This window comes from Narcine bancroftii, chromosome 2, assembly GCF_036971445.1.
Source record: "Narcine bancroftii isolate sNarBan1 chromosome 2, sNarBan1.hap1, whole genome shotgun sequence".
Lineage (NCBI taxonomy): Eukaryota > Metazoa > Chordata > Chondrichthyes > Torpediniformes > Narcinidae > Narcine > Narcine bancroftii.
Window position 1 is genome coordinate 33,402,135 of NC_091470.1, and position 14,552 is coordinate 33,416,686.

Here is a 14,552-nt window from a genome sequence, read left to right on the forward strand (position 1 = left end):
ATGGTGGTAGTTGTCAAGATGGTCGCCGCGCTGCATCTGCACAGGTGCCGGGGAGAGGGATGAAGTAGTCCCTGTCAGTGTGGTAGCACCCACCGCACAAATAGGCTGGACTTGGATTGAATCCGGCTGAGGGGTTCAGAAAAGCCCGTCTGCTTCCTTGGCCACAAGATGTGAGTGAGCAAAGTCTATATTAGATATGGCTGAGGCAACGTGGACTGGCCACTTCAACAAGAATAGGGCTTCATACAGGAAAAACTTGGTGTGACCGTCTTCTATTGTCACTAGCTCCTGCACAAGGTCGGAGGGGTTGCGATCCCCTAGGCCCTGTTAGTTAAGCATGCGAGCGACCCGTTCGGGCTGGCTGAGTTTGAAAGAGTCAAGTAAGAACCGACGAAAGAGGGTATACTTGTGTTCCATGGGCTGGTGGTTCACAAAAGAGCTGACTCTTGTTTCTGTGACCGTTCCAGGGCGCTGACAACGTGCCAGAATTTGGTGTCTTCACCCATTATTCCTCTTAACACGAACTGTGCCTCAGCTAATTGCAGCCAACTGCATGGCTGGTTGGGCCAAAATGGCAGTAAGTGGACACCTAGGCCATTCACCATAGCCAGGGTGGGAGCAGAAATAGCCGCAGGTTTGTCACCGGCAGCTTCAGGAGCCACTGAAAAGCCAGTAGGATCCATGCTGCTGTGTGCTCGGTCGGTCTCAAATCGTTGAAACCTATGCGGGGTCATCACTGTGGCGCCTACTGTACGGTGGCACAGCAAAGAGAAAAGTTGCACGTCCGCACAGAGTTGAGTGAACCAGTAACTGTTTATTCAAACAGACCACACTACAAAAGCAATACTGCTAAACCCCTACCTGCCGCGCTGGCTCAAGGGAGTGACAACAATGCACAGTCTCAGGAACGCCGCTTGCTCCCCACAGTACGCTCTTTAACCCTGGTGCTACTCAGTGAGGAGGTGGTCTCTGCACCATTGTGTGTAGGCTGCATGCTGTGGCGAGCCAGCCCCTCGTGTACGGGGATGGACTGGGCCGCTATGCAGCTTCCAATATCAGGCTAATTGTTTTGGCAGTGTCAGAAGAGCCTGATTGTACATGACATGAACATGCGATCAAGTGCATGATTGTTTTGACAGTTTATTATCCCTTACTAATCTTCTACAGTTTTCACCAGTGTATGATGTTCACTTTTTGTCCCTGATGAGGATTCCAGGAACTTTCTGTGACCCTACATGGTATTGCTTTGCAATTTTCCCTTTGAAGGCATTTCTTATTGGCTCTTCCTTGAGTCAGCGTATTAATTGACCAAAATCTACCTCTGACACCGATTCATGAGGGACCAGTAAAAATGGCAGGGATTGCAACATGATTGTCTGGGCCCTTTGTCAAGTATATGGTATGACCATTTTAGGTTTAGCTTGGATTCAACCGACTCACATTTCATGTTTATTGTCACATACATCTGGAACAATGAGGAGGGTTCACTTTTGTAGGTCAGAATGTCAACTAGAACATGCATACAGGTACAAGGTAGAAGAGGAAGAGCCCATTGCAGTGCATTGTATTACAGAATGTACCATATATACCTGTGTAATTGTTGGCCCCCTCCTTTTTTTTGACCCAAAAATCACATTTTTTTAATGATTCGTGTAAATGTCAACTCTCCCCAATCATGGCCCGCTGCCCACTAACTGGAGTTCCTGATGCCCTAGCCATAGACTCTCTCCTAAGCCCTGGCCACCCATCCCGACACCCCAATCACCCATTGGAGCTCCCGATGCCATGACTGTGGATCCTCGCCCCTTCCGCCTGCCCACCAGAGCTACTGATGCCCCAGCTGCGGACCTTCACCCTGGCTGTCGCCCACTGGAGCTCCTGACGCCCTGGCCACAGACTCTCTCTCTCTCTCCTAGGCCCCAGCTGCTTGTCCGAGCTCCCGACCCCTTGAACAATGCAGGTAATGGCTGTGGTCAAAAGTATGACCCACGTAAAAGTTGACCTCTCCCAAATTTGTCCTCCAAAAATTGGTCCAAAAAATTCAATGATTAAATGTGTATAGATTAGATGGTAGTATTCAGTTGGTACATGCCAAGAATAGCATGGGAACACTTAGGGTTAATTTAGGAGTTCATTCACAGCATGAGTCCATTCAGAAGCATGACAGCTGCAGCGGGGTTGGCTGGGGGGGAGGAAGAACCTGTCTTTGAACCTGTTGATCCCTGATCTCACCGTCTTGGGCCTTTTCCTCAATGGGAGGAGTGAGAAAAGTGCATGTCTGGGGAAGGATGGGTCCTTCAGTTTGTTGGCTGCCTATCCAAGGCACTGGGAAGTGTATATGGAGTTTTGTGTGCTACTCTGATCTTTTGATCTTGGGCAGTCCAGCTCCCCATATCACACTGTGATGATTCAGGTAACAGTGCTTTCCACAGTTCACCTATAGAAGTCGTTCACAACGTGGTCACTTATGCATTGGAGAAACCCTGGCCTTCCTGTTGCCTTCCCATTCCACTCCCACTCGAACTTGTCCGTCTGCTGCCTCCCCTCACTGTTACAACCAGGCCGAATGCAAGTTTGAGAAGCAGCGATCCATCTTGCACCTGGCAGCTTTCAGACTTTGAGAGAGCAACAAATGGAACCAGGGCCTTTGGCTCATCGTGTCAGTGCTGACCATTAACACTTATCCTGTACTCATCCCATTTATACTCCCAACATTCCCATCAGCACCCGCCCCCCCCCCCCCCCACCCCACCCCCAGATTCTCATACCCACTGGAGGGAATTTGTAGTGCCTAATTAACCTAAAAATTGCATGGAGCCATGGGGTTTTACTGAAAGGAAACAAGCCCTTTGGTCCAATTTGACCACAGTGAGCAAGTTGCCTACTTCATCCATGCCCCTCAAGATGTTGGGCACCTCTAGAAGGTCACTCCTCAGCCTCCTCCATTGCATGGAAAAAAAGTCCTAGTTTATATGTAAAGATAATATGTATAAGTATCTAGAGGGGCAGGGATTGATCAGGGACACCCAACATGAGGGGGTGAGGGGAAGGACATGTTTGACAAATCTTGTTGAATTTTTTGAGGAAGTGACTAGAAAGGTTGATGAAGGTAGAGCAGTAGATGTGGTCTATTTGGATTTCAGTAAGGCTTTTGATAAGTTTCCACATGGAAGGTTGGTGAGGAAAGTTCAGGCACTAGGAATTAATGTTGAGATAGTCAGATGGGTTCAACAGTGGCTAGAAGATCGGCACCAGAGAGGCATGGTGGACAACTGTCTGTCAGGATGGAGGCCAGTAACAAGCGGTCTGCCTCAGGGATCAGTGTTGGGCCCCCTGTTGTTCGTCATTTACATTAATGATTTGGATGATAGAGTGGTGAATTGGATGAGTAAATATGTAGACGATTCAAAAATAGGAGGAGTTGTGGATAGTGAGGATGGTTTTTGTGGACTGCAGAAGGATTTGGACTGCTCAGGAGAGTGGGCTGATAGGTGGCAGATGGAGTTTAATGTGTAAAGTGTTTCATTTTTGGAAGAATAATCAAAACAGGTCATGTGTAGTAAATGGGAGGGCATTGAAGAATGTAGTAGAGCAGAAAGATTTAGGAATAATGGTGCATCATTCTCTGAAGGTAGAATCTCATTGTTCTTTGAAAGAGGATTCTCATGTAGGTAGGGTGGTGAAGAAAGCTTTTGGTATGCTGGCCTTTATAAATCATAGCATAGAATATAGGAGCTGGGAGGTGATGTTGAGACTGTTCAAGGCATTGGTGAGACCAAGTTTGGAGTATTGTGTGCAGTTCTGGTCTCCATATTATAGGATGGATATCAATAAGGTTGAGAGGGTGCAGAGAACATTTACAAAAATGTTACCTGGATTATAGTATCTAGAATACGGAGAAAGATTGAGTAGACTGTGTCTTTATTCATTGGAGTGTAGAAGTTTGAGGGGTGATTTGATAGAGGTATATAAAATTATGAGAGAAATAGATAGAGTTGATGTAAATAGACTTTTCCCCTTGAAGGTAGGAGAGGGGTCATAAGTTAAGAGTTAGGGGGCAAAACTTTAGAAGTAACTTAAGAGGAAGTTTCTTCACTCAGAGAGTGGTGGCTGAGTGGAATGACCTTCTGGAAGAGGTGGTTGCAGCAGGGTCAATTTTGTCATTTAAGAGGAGGTTGGGTGAGTATATGGATGTGAGGGGGTTAGAGGGTTATAGGCAAGGAGCAGGTAGGTGGAACTAGTGGAGTTCACTTAAATCAGTGCAACTAGAAGGGTCGATATGACCTGTTTCTGTACTGTAATTGTTATATGGTTATATGTGGAGAAAGCCTACGTGGTCACAGAGAGAACATGCAAACTCCACAGAGGAAGCTGTGGAGTTCAGAATTAAACCTAGGTTACTGAAGCAGTGAGGCAGCAACTCTATTGGCTCTGCCATTGTGGCTATCATTAAAATCCAGAGACTTCTCTCTCCTACATCAGGCTGTAAATTCTTTTTTTTAGACAAACAGGACAATTACAGGCCCTTTCAGCCCACAAACCAGTGCCTCTCAAATACACCTAATTAACTTACACCACCCCCCTCCCCTCCACCGAACTTTGAGGAAACCGGAGCACCCAGAGGAAACCCATGCAGACAATGTGCAAACTCCTCAAGAATAGTGCCATATTCAAACCTGCATCACTGGTGCTGTAACAACGTGGCACTAACTGCTACGCTAACTAAGCTGCCCCAATTGTTGAAAACAATTTCTGGAATTTCTACCCACAGATGCCAGCCATTTACTTTGAAGGAGCTACACCATCTCCTAGAAATGAAAAATTGTGAGAGTAATTACCATTATTTCCAATCGACATCGAATCATAGATCATCTTGCAGGACTTGAGCAGGTAGGTGACTTTCTTGTCTGGGGAGTAAGTCTGGTGCATAATGCTGAACTTCTGCTGGATCTTTACCAGAACATTTACTTCTGGAACACTGGTAGTTACGCCCAAATCCGTGGTGGTGGTATTTTGCACAATCTGTTGATTTTCTTTCAAAAGCTTCAGAGTTCCATTTTTGGAATGGATTTCCTTTAACTGGCTGTTGATGTTCTCCTTTAAGGGTTTCAGAACACATTTGCACAAAGCTGCTTCCACAACAGCCTCTGAAAGGGACAACTTTTCATTAGTTAAATAATGTGTATTGTTCATTGATCGATTATTATGACAGCACATATGTCAGCGGCATCACGTATCCTGCATTTCAGAGTTCTCCATGAAGACAGAGCACATCTCCAGATAAAGGAACAAGGTGCTGGCTCAACGGCAAGACGCAGAGATATCGGACTACATGATGGCCACTACAAACCTGCAGCTCCAGGACCTGGGTTTTGGACCTCAGGGCAATACACTACTTTGTGATGTCTCAACAGAACAACCACGCTCTATCGTTCCCACCTCGTGGAGGGACTACATTTTCGATGCCATTCACGGCCTATTGCATCCCTCCATTAGGTCAATGGTTCATTTAGTAACTATTAAATTTGTCTGGCACAGCCTAAAGAAAGATGTCACTCAAAGGGCAAGGACATGTGTGGACTGCCAGAAGTCAAACATACAAGGAAACTTAAAAGCTTCACTCCAGCCATTTGAACCGCCAAAGCACAGATATCGTAGGCCCAATCTCAGTGTCCAGGGGACTTAGATATTGATTCAACCATCATTGACAGGTTTACTATGTGGCCAGAGGCAGTTCCCATGCTCGATGTTTCAACTAAGTCATACACAAGGGCTTTTGTTTCATCCTGGATCTCTCATTTAGGCCTGCCTGCACATGTCACTTCGGACAGAGGTCCTCAGTTTACTTTTGCCATCTGGAGTGCTTTATCTAGACTCCTAGGAATGCAGCTCCACCATACCATAACCGATCATCCACATTCCAATGGTATGGTGGAGCAGTTTCATGGGCACCTAAAGGCAGCACTTATGGTCCTCTTACAGGGACCAGACTGGGCAGGTGAACTTCTGTGGGTGATACTAAGCATCAGAACAGTGCCTAAAGAAGACTTCAACTCAATGTCAGCAGAGTTGGTCTATGGAGTACTTCTGGTCATCCCTGGAGGGTTTGTGCCATCTCCTAGAGGATAGGAAGACCAGCCGTCAGTAACACTATATAAGCTGCAGGAGCGAGAAGGAAAACTAGGTCTCATACCAGCTTCTAGACATAGCACACAATCTTCCTTCATTCCCAAGAAACTCGGAGAGTGTGAGTATGTTTTTGTCTGAAGGGGTGGACATGGATCACTACTAAAAACACCTTATGAAGGACTATATAAAGTGCTGTGAAGCTCTAGGACAACATGCGTCTTAGATATTGGGGGACAACCTCAAACGCTCACAGTGGACCGGTTAAAACCTGCACACATTGACTTAGAACGGACTGTGCCACTCCCAACAGTTCCACGGCGTGGCCAGCTGCCAAAGACATATCTACTGGACCTTTCCAAGCTGGTTCTGGGTCACGGGGGTGGGGGCATGTAGCATCACTACAAGTTCCAGTGAACTGGCTACTGACCATCATGATGGTGACATCATCAGGGTGTGGTGACATCATCAGTGTGTGGGTGTTTAAAAAGGTTGAGCGCGTCTGTAAACAGTTTTGTTTGAACTTCCTCTCAATTATGACTTGTTACTCTCTCTCCTCTCAAATAACACCAGTAGCTACAACTTTGTATTTAGGATTTATATGTTAAACTCAATAAAATATATTTTAGAATATTATTCTTGCTGTAGCTGCAGAAGGTGGAGAATTTGCTTCTACATCTTGCGGCCCCAACCACCCTGCCAGAGCCAGAAACAGGCTCTCCAGGTCAGGCAGAATTTCCCATGCATCTCCTCCAACCTAATCTACAGCATTCAGTCCCCCCAATGTGCCCTCCTCTATACTGAGATTGGGTAAACTTTTTGTCAGTCTCCTGCACTCTGTAAGTCAAAGATGGAACACTTTGCTGCCAGACATTTTCATTCCCCTCACTATCCTCATATTGTCACGACTATCATCTATTGCCAGGGTGAGGCTAAATGCAAACTTGAGGAACAACACACTACGTTCCTCCTGGATAGCCATAAAATCCCATCAGGAACAAGATTGAATTTTCCAATTTTAGGTCCCCCGCCCAGTTCCATCTCTCCTTTCCCTATTCCCATTTCCTCTCTAATATTTCTTCCTCACCAAGTGGTCTCATCTCCTCCCTGGTGTGTCTCTCCACTGCCCCAGACTCTCCAGACCCCATCACCTCCCCTTTCCCCTGCTTTTTAGGCTTGATATCTCCCTTCCCCCACTTTGGTCTCGATAAAGCAGCCACCCAATTTCTTTATTCTGAAGGTGACAATTTCATTCTCAATTCCCCTTTAATTAATTCTCTAGCATTTTAAATTTCTGTAAAAAAGTCAACTCAGCAAAAATAAAGATAAATAACCAAAATTTTGGGCTTGAGTCCTTCATTAAGGTATGAACAAAATGTAGACAGGTGCCCAAACAAAACTTAATAAAGGTTAATGAACTTAATAATAACTTAGTAAAGCAAATCATTACCCAATTTATCTTCAGACTGATAAGTCGAGTCTCTTATTGAGGTCAGCTCTGTACTTTGTAACAAATAGCTTTTGAGCTGTGTCATCATCTGTCGGATCTCCTGTAGCATTTCTGTGCTTGAGGTCTGATTTCCCATTATTTCCAGAGTGTAGGCTCGATAGTCCTGGATCAACTGACCAAAGTAAGAGCCTTTAACTTGAGCAAGTTCTGTTATTTTCTTCAGAATCTTTTTGTTTGTGGAACGGAATGCATTCAAAACATTGGTTAATGCCATGATGGACAATCTGTTTCTTGCCTTGCCCAGCATCATGGAATGGTGATGCTTCCAGAGTTGCGTAGGGGTATTTACTGAATCCAGTTCTTCCTCTGTGCTGCTGGTGGAACAAGAGTCTATTTCTGAACTGGGGCTGAGTGCGTTATAGTCAGAAGAGTATAGTGATTCATCAGCCATTTTCAACTCATTGAAGTTATGTGGTTGAACAGATCGAACATCAGGACTACCTAACCTTGTGGCCGAGGAGTCAGAAACATCTACCGACAGATCCGTTACGGTGTCTAACTCAGGCCTTTCTGGCACGTTTTTCTCCTGACCTGTAACAATGTCTTTTTGTTCAGTTTCTTTCCTGGTAATTTTCTTCCTCCTGGGAGGTGCAACAGGTACACACTGGCTCAATGGTTTCCTCTGTTCAGCTTTGTTCCCGACTATGGTGTTATTATTAAGGCTGTCATCAACATCTGTAGTTTTCTCACTCGCCAAAGGATTTTGTTCGGTCTCGATAGACTTGATGCAAGTTTGATCTGATAGCTGATCATTCTGTGAGTTACTGTTGTTTTGTGCCATCTGCTCACTCCCGCTGCTTGTCGTGTCTGTAGGCTGCTTTTCCGATATTCGACGTCTTGGTGGAATTGGTGGCAAGTGCTCACCACTTTGTGTTGCAACTCTCTGCATTCCAATTTCAACCTCTTTGCTCCCAACACACTTTATCGGCTCTACAAAACCTTCCTGTTTTTTGATCACACGAACTTCTGCATTTTTGGGGGGCTCTTCGTCGTGCAGCACCTGGCTTCTCTCTCTGCAGATATCGGACAGTGTAGTCATCGCCTCTGATGGCTTCGGCCGGGGAGGCAGCGGTGGAGGTCTCTTCACTTTCAAATCTGTGCTACTTGTAGGGTTGGAGCTTTGCTTTTGTAGTGGACCAGATGAAGGGGGAGAGCCACAGTATTCTTTTATAAATACAGGATTAACAAACCACAGCTTGTCATTTCCTGCTGACAATTCAATCTCACATGAGCACTTATTTTTATCAGAGGACAAGTGTGGAGCTGCTGCCAAGTTATTGGCCTGCCCATTAAAGACTCTGTCTTTTGAAGCTTTCAAACTTTCTTCTCGATACCTTCTGTTTATATAAGAGTTCCAGAAATCTAAAGCAGAGAGAACAATAAGAAATTAGATGGTTTTAGCAAAAGTGCATGATACACACACACACACACACACACACACACACACACACACACACACACACACACACACACACACACACACACACACACACACACAGAGTTATGAATTTTCTTTATATTTTCCACGACTTACATGGACAAAAACCTAAATCCCCAAAGATGTTTATGGTGCACAGATTTCAGAGGTCTGTTGAATCTCAATGTATGGGAATGAAGTTAAAAAAGACACCACAAGGCTAGAGAAACTCAGCTGGTCAAACAATGTACTTTATACAGCAAAGATAAAGATACAGAACCAAAATTTCAGGATTGAGCCATTCAAGGTATGAAAAAATATCAGCAGGAATCCGAACAAAATGGTAGCGGAAGAGGGGAAGGGGAGGAACATGATCCCAAAGGCAGGAGGTAATACAAGTAGTCCCCGACTTACCACCGTAATGGGGAAAGAAGGATTGGTTGTAACTCAGGGTTGGTCGTAAGTCAGGGTTGATCCGCCGTGCATACCCGAGGTCATGCAACACTCAGCAAATGAACCTTTAATGGGGACCTCAGACCGCCACGGGGAGCGGGGACTTCAGGCTGCCATTGGGAGTGGGACTATTGTATACAGTACTTTTAATATAAAATATGTGCTTGTACAGTAGTTTTAATACAGACTTTAAAAAAATTTGGTCATATGTGTGGGCTGACGTAACTCCTTTAGGTCAGAGGTCGAGAACTACCTGTAGGTCAGAAGTCAAGAACTACCTGTAGGTGGATAAGGGAAGGAGGGTGTGGTATCTAATTAAGCGCACCTATTGGTTGGTTGTACCTGTGGCCCCTCCTCACAGGCTCCTGTATAAAGGTGTCTGTTCCACAGCCCCCTGTCACTCAGTGCAGGACAACCAAACAGTAGGGATGCGCTAAGTTCTCAAGTGAATAAAAGCCTATTGGTTTCTTTACAGCAGTCTCTTGAATGATTAATGGCCAGTAAGAGATTCACCTTGCTGACTGATCAATGCAGTATCTCCGATGTAGGGAAGGCCGCAAAGGGAGCACCGGATGCAGTAGATGACGTTCGTGGATACACAAAGCGAAGTGCTGCTTCATTTGGAAGGACTGTTTGGGGCCCAGAATGGTTGTGAGGGAGGAGGTATGAGTGCAAGGAAGAAAGGAAGTGGAGGGACAATTGGTGGGGAGGGAAGGACAAGTAGACAAAGGAGTCAAGAAGATGGAGCATATGAGACTGACATTTTGAGAACTGGACAGTGTCAGAGTGAACAATTTGTTTACTTTTCATTTTCCATCTCATCAATGAGTTAAAAATATCCAGTGTATCACAAATTAGGCAAACAAATCTCAGAATTCAATTTGCCCATCGAGGTGGTGGGTCTATAAAATTAAGAACTAAAATTAAGGTTCTTGCATTGCTACAGGCCACCCAGACCGCAGGATCCTTATTTTGATATTAGTTCCCTTTTTTAATGCATTCGGATAAACTTGCTTTCTCACCTGAACGTTGGAGGGCGGGGAAAAGAAAGAGAATACGAACGAACACACAGAAATTCCAATAATAAACATACCATTTCAAAAGAATGTGGCATGACGTGACCTTTTTAGGAATTTTTGCCAGATCGTCCACCCAAGTGCAGTAAAGGTCTGATGTAGATTGAATCCATACATGTTTCTGGGGTTTCATGAAATTAATGGAATGAATGAGCTCCGTCAAAGAAGTCCTATCATTCATGATGTAGAATGTTATATTTTTATTATTCTTGGATTTTAGTTTTTCTTTCTCCAAATGAAGGTTGAGACAATGAAGTCACAGGAAAGAGCTTACGAAAATAAGAAATAGGAATAGGAACTGGTCATCTTGGGCTTTGATCTTGCTTTGCGTAAATATGCCATAAATATGTCCAAAAATCTATCAGTTTCTAGTTTGAATAAACACAAAGATGAAACAGACAGCAGAAAATGATTTACTGTCAAAGCGAACTCAGCAGGTCAAACAGCATCCATAGGAAGTAAAAGGTGACCCAATGTTTCAGCCTGGGCTCTTCATTAGGGTATACCTCACGGAGGACCCAGGCCAGAAACGTTAGTTACCCTTTGTAGAGCTCATCAAAAGAACCAAAGACTTGTTGATCCAAACCAAGGCTTTTATTAACTAAAAGACTGGAGTGTATCACAAGTAGGTCGACCAGTCCAGAATGACCTGGTCTGGCTAGGAGCAATCCTTTAAGTCCTGCCAGTCGGCGTGGCTACACTCTCAGCCAATCACAGTCATCCTACACTACCATCTGTAAATATACACATTGGTGATAGAATCCGTCCTATCACACCCTTTACTTTGAAATGCTGCATGACCTGCTGAGTTTCCCCAGCATGTTTGTGTCTTACATTTGGTCCCGTGTCTGCAGGATTTTATGGTTTAACTCTCTCAGAAAAGAAAGTTCTCTTCATTTCTTTCTCAAACAGCTTCCCCTTTTATCTGATGGTAACTTTTGGATCTGACCCTGTCTTGGGTAAACTTATACCTCTCATTTTGTTCGTTTTAGATTGGTCACAGTGTTTGAGTTACCGAAAGAAAATAGACACACACACGAAGAGCAGTTCAGTTTATACAAATGTTTATTACAAATTCAAAAGCTGATTTCAAACTACAATATGTCCCTTCCTAACTATACTTATCAACGCCTGGACTGGTCCCAACTGCCGAAGCGAGGCAACGACTGCACACTTGTAGTAGGTTGTCAGGGCGCCGGGAGCAGCTTCTCCACCTCCCCCGACCGGGACGTTGGCTGGACTCTAGAAGTTCTTCTTCTTGCTGAGAGATGTTGCCACCTCTCGGAGAGTCTCAAACTTCAGCAGCGGGACCATGGCTTATATTACCCAAAAACTGCTTACCCAAGCACCTATTCCCAGCACAGCAAGAAAGATAAGCAAGCAAGCTAGGCTTCTATCGAATAACATAATTTTCAGCTTATCACTTTGAATACAATGGTTTATTATGCATCAAGGCTAGACCTCTGACAGTCTGTGACCAAAACAAGCAGGAAGATTAAATGTTCTTGGTACACAGATGTCCTTTTGTCAGATAACATCATCTCTGGCCCCTCGGTGGAATTTAGCTTATGTCTGCTGATTCTAAAACACAAGCAGGTTCTCAGCCTGGCAGAAGCAAAGGCTGCAAAAGTAAAAAACAGCAAGCAGGTTCTCAGCCTTGCAGAAGTAAAGGCTGCAAAAATTAAAAAAAACAGTTTAAATCTTCCATTACAGACCCCAGTCAAGGGAATCATCTGGCCTGCATCCAGCTCACGTAAACTACTTCCCTGCATCCAAAAGCAGGTCTGAGTTTTGTAGGTTGCAATAAAATCTCTCATTTTCTAAAGTCTAGATAATATAGTCCAAGTCAACTCAATCACTTCTCATTTGGCAAATTCAATTCTGGTCAATCTTTAGTACATTCTCTCTGGTAAGTACATCCTTGCTTCAGTAAAGACACCTATTGCCAATACTCCAGGTGCAGTTTCACCGGAATCTCATACAATTGCACAAGATCTCCTTATTCCTGTGTTCAAATCCTTGCAATAATTTAGGATAGCATGCAATTTGCCTTCATAAACACTTGGCTTTCAGTGCCTTGTTTACTTATTCAACACGCATCAAACTTTCCTTGAGTACATACCCATTCCCAGATGGGAAACAAGTTCCAGTTCTTCAGGGTTTGTGGCTTCTGCTATTACATGTGGCAAAGTCAGGGGTGACGGCAGTATATCCCTACAAGGATTAAGAAAAATATTTAAAAATTACTGTCTAAAAGCATATGGCACAACTGTGCGATAAGTCTGAGTTGTTACAATATATTATCAGACAACAATAAAATTCTTATTATTAGTCTATCAGTTTGGAAATTGAAACTTAGCTTAACTATTTGAAAATATTGGTAAGAGGTCAAATACAGGGTTATTGAATTACATTTGAGGTGGTAAATCTGGTTAGATCTGGATGGATACCTTGTTGACTTTGTAAAGGACCAGTAAGACAATCATTGGTATAAAATCAATGTATTTGACTGCTCTGTTGCGGGCCGGGGCGGGGGGATAAATTTTTCACCACAAGCACCACCTTTATTTCAGAAACAGTGGCTCATCATCATTTTCTCAAGCGCCATTGGGAGTGAATAACAAATGTTGCCCTTGCCCAATCCTGGAAGGGAAAAATATTTTTGGTCTATTAGATAGTAGATGTGCCACATTTTGCTTAGCAAAGTTGGTCCTCATAGAGAAAAGACTATGATAATCTATTTCCTTTCACCAGAATTGTAATTTGTACTTGAAATCAGATAAATCCATTCAAATTTTAGTAACTTTGGAGTCGAGTTCGAGTGAGGTCTGCAAGATTGAAGTGGTGGTGAAGTCATTGGTGAAGAAGCCAACAAAGTGTTCTACCTCCCTTGAGAAGAACAATTTCTGATTCCCAACCCTTTCTAGCATGAGGGCTTTCCTTTATTGCTTTATATAGTTTTTCTTACAGCTTCTGTTTTATTCTGAAGTATGACCATTATTTGTAAAGAATTTAATTTTATAATATAGGGAAACATAGCAACCAATTTATATGGAGCAAGGACAGTTAAATAAATGATTAGACAGTTTGATTTTTTTTAAAACCGAACTTAGTTTAGAGGTAAATATTGACATCCACTCCAGGAGAACTCTTCTTGACGTGTCTTGTTACATTGTTCAAGAAGGTATTAATGAAATGTCTTAAGGACAGCATTTCTGCTAGTGCAGTACTTCCTCAGTATGTGATTGGGGCTTCATCTACCCAGTAATGTCATATAACCACTTACAGCACAGAACAGGCCAGTTCGGCCCTACTAGTCCATGCCGTAACAAATCCCCACCCTCCTAGTCCCACTGACCAGCACCTGGTCCATACCCCTCCAGTCCTCTCCTATCCAGTCTTTCCTTAAATGTAACCAATGATCCCGGCTCGTCGGAAGCTCATTCCACATCCCTACCACCCTTTGCGTAAAGAAATTTCCTCTCATGTTCCCCTTATAATTTTCCCCCTTCAATCTTAAACCATGCCCTCTAGTTTGAATCTCCCCCACTCTTAATTGAAAAAGCCTATCCACATTTACTCTGACTGTCCCTTTTAAAATCTTAAACACCTCTATCAAGTCCCCTCTCAATCTTCTACGCTCCAGAGAAAAAAGCCCCAGTCTGCACAACCTTTCCCTGTAACTCAAACCTTGAAATCCTGTCAACATTCTCGTGAATCTTCTCTGCACTCTCTCTATTTTGTTTATATCTTTCCTATAATTTGGTGATCAAAACTGTACACAGTACTCCAAATTTGGCCTCACCAATGCCTTGTACAATTTCATCATAACCTCCCTACTCTTGAATTCAATACTCCGATTTATGAAGGCCAACATTCCAAATGCCTTCTTCACCACACCATCTACCTGAGTATCAGCCTTGAGGGTACTATTTACCACAACTCCTAAATCCCTTTGTTGCTCTGCTCA

General features: G+C 43.8%; 1 protein-coding gene across 2 annotated transcripts in view; it reads right to left on the reverse strand.

The window, feature by feature from the left end:
- Positions 1–14,552, reverse strand: part of rin3 (Ras and Rab interactor 3) — a 118,413-nt gene that overhangs the window by 23,623 nt on the left and 80,238 nt on the right. The window contains exons 5-7 of one of the 2 annotated variants that reach the window (XM_069916229.1): positions 12,705–12,796; positions 7,577–8,998; positions 4,839–5,147 (exon numbers count right to left, since the gene is read on the reverse strand). In XM_069916229.1, coding sequence (XP_069772330.1) covers positions 4,839–5,147; positions 7,577–8,998; positions 12,705–12,796 — 1,823 coding nt within the window. The remainder of the gene's footprint in view (positions 1–4,838; positions 5,148–7,576; positions 8,999–12,704; positions 12,797–14,552) is intronic. The other variant, XM_069916230.1, reaches the window with a different exon arrangement.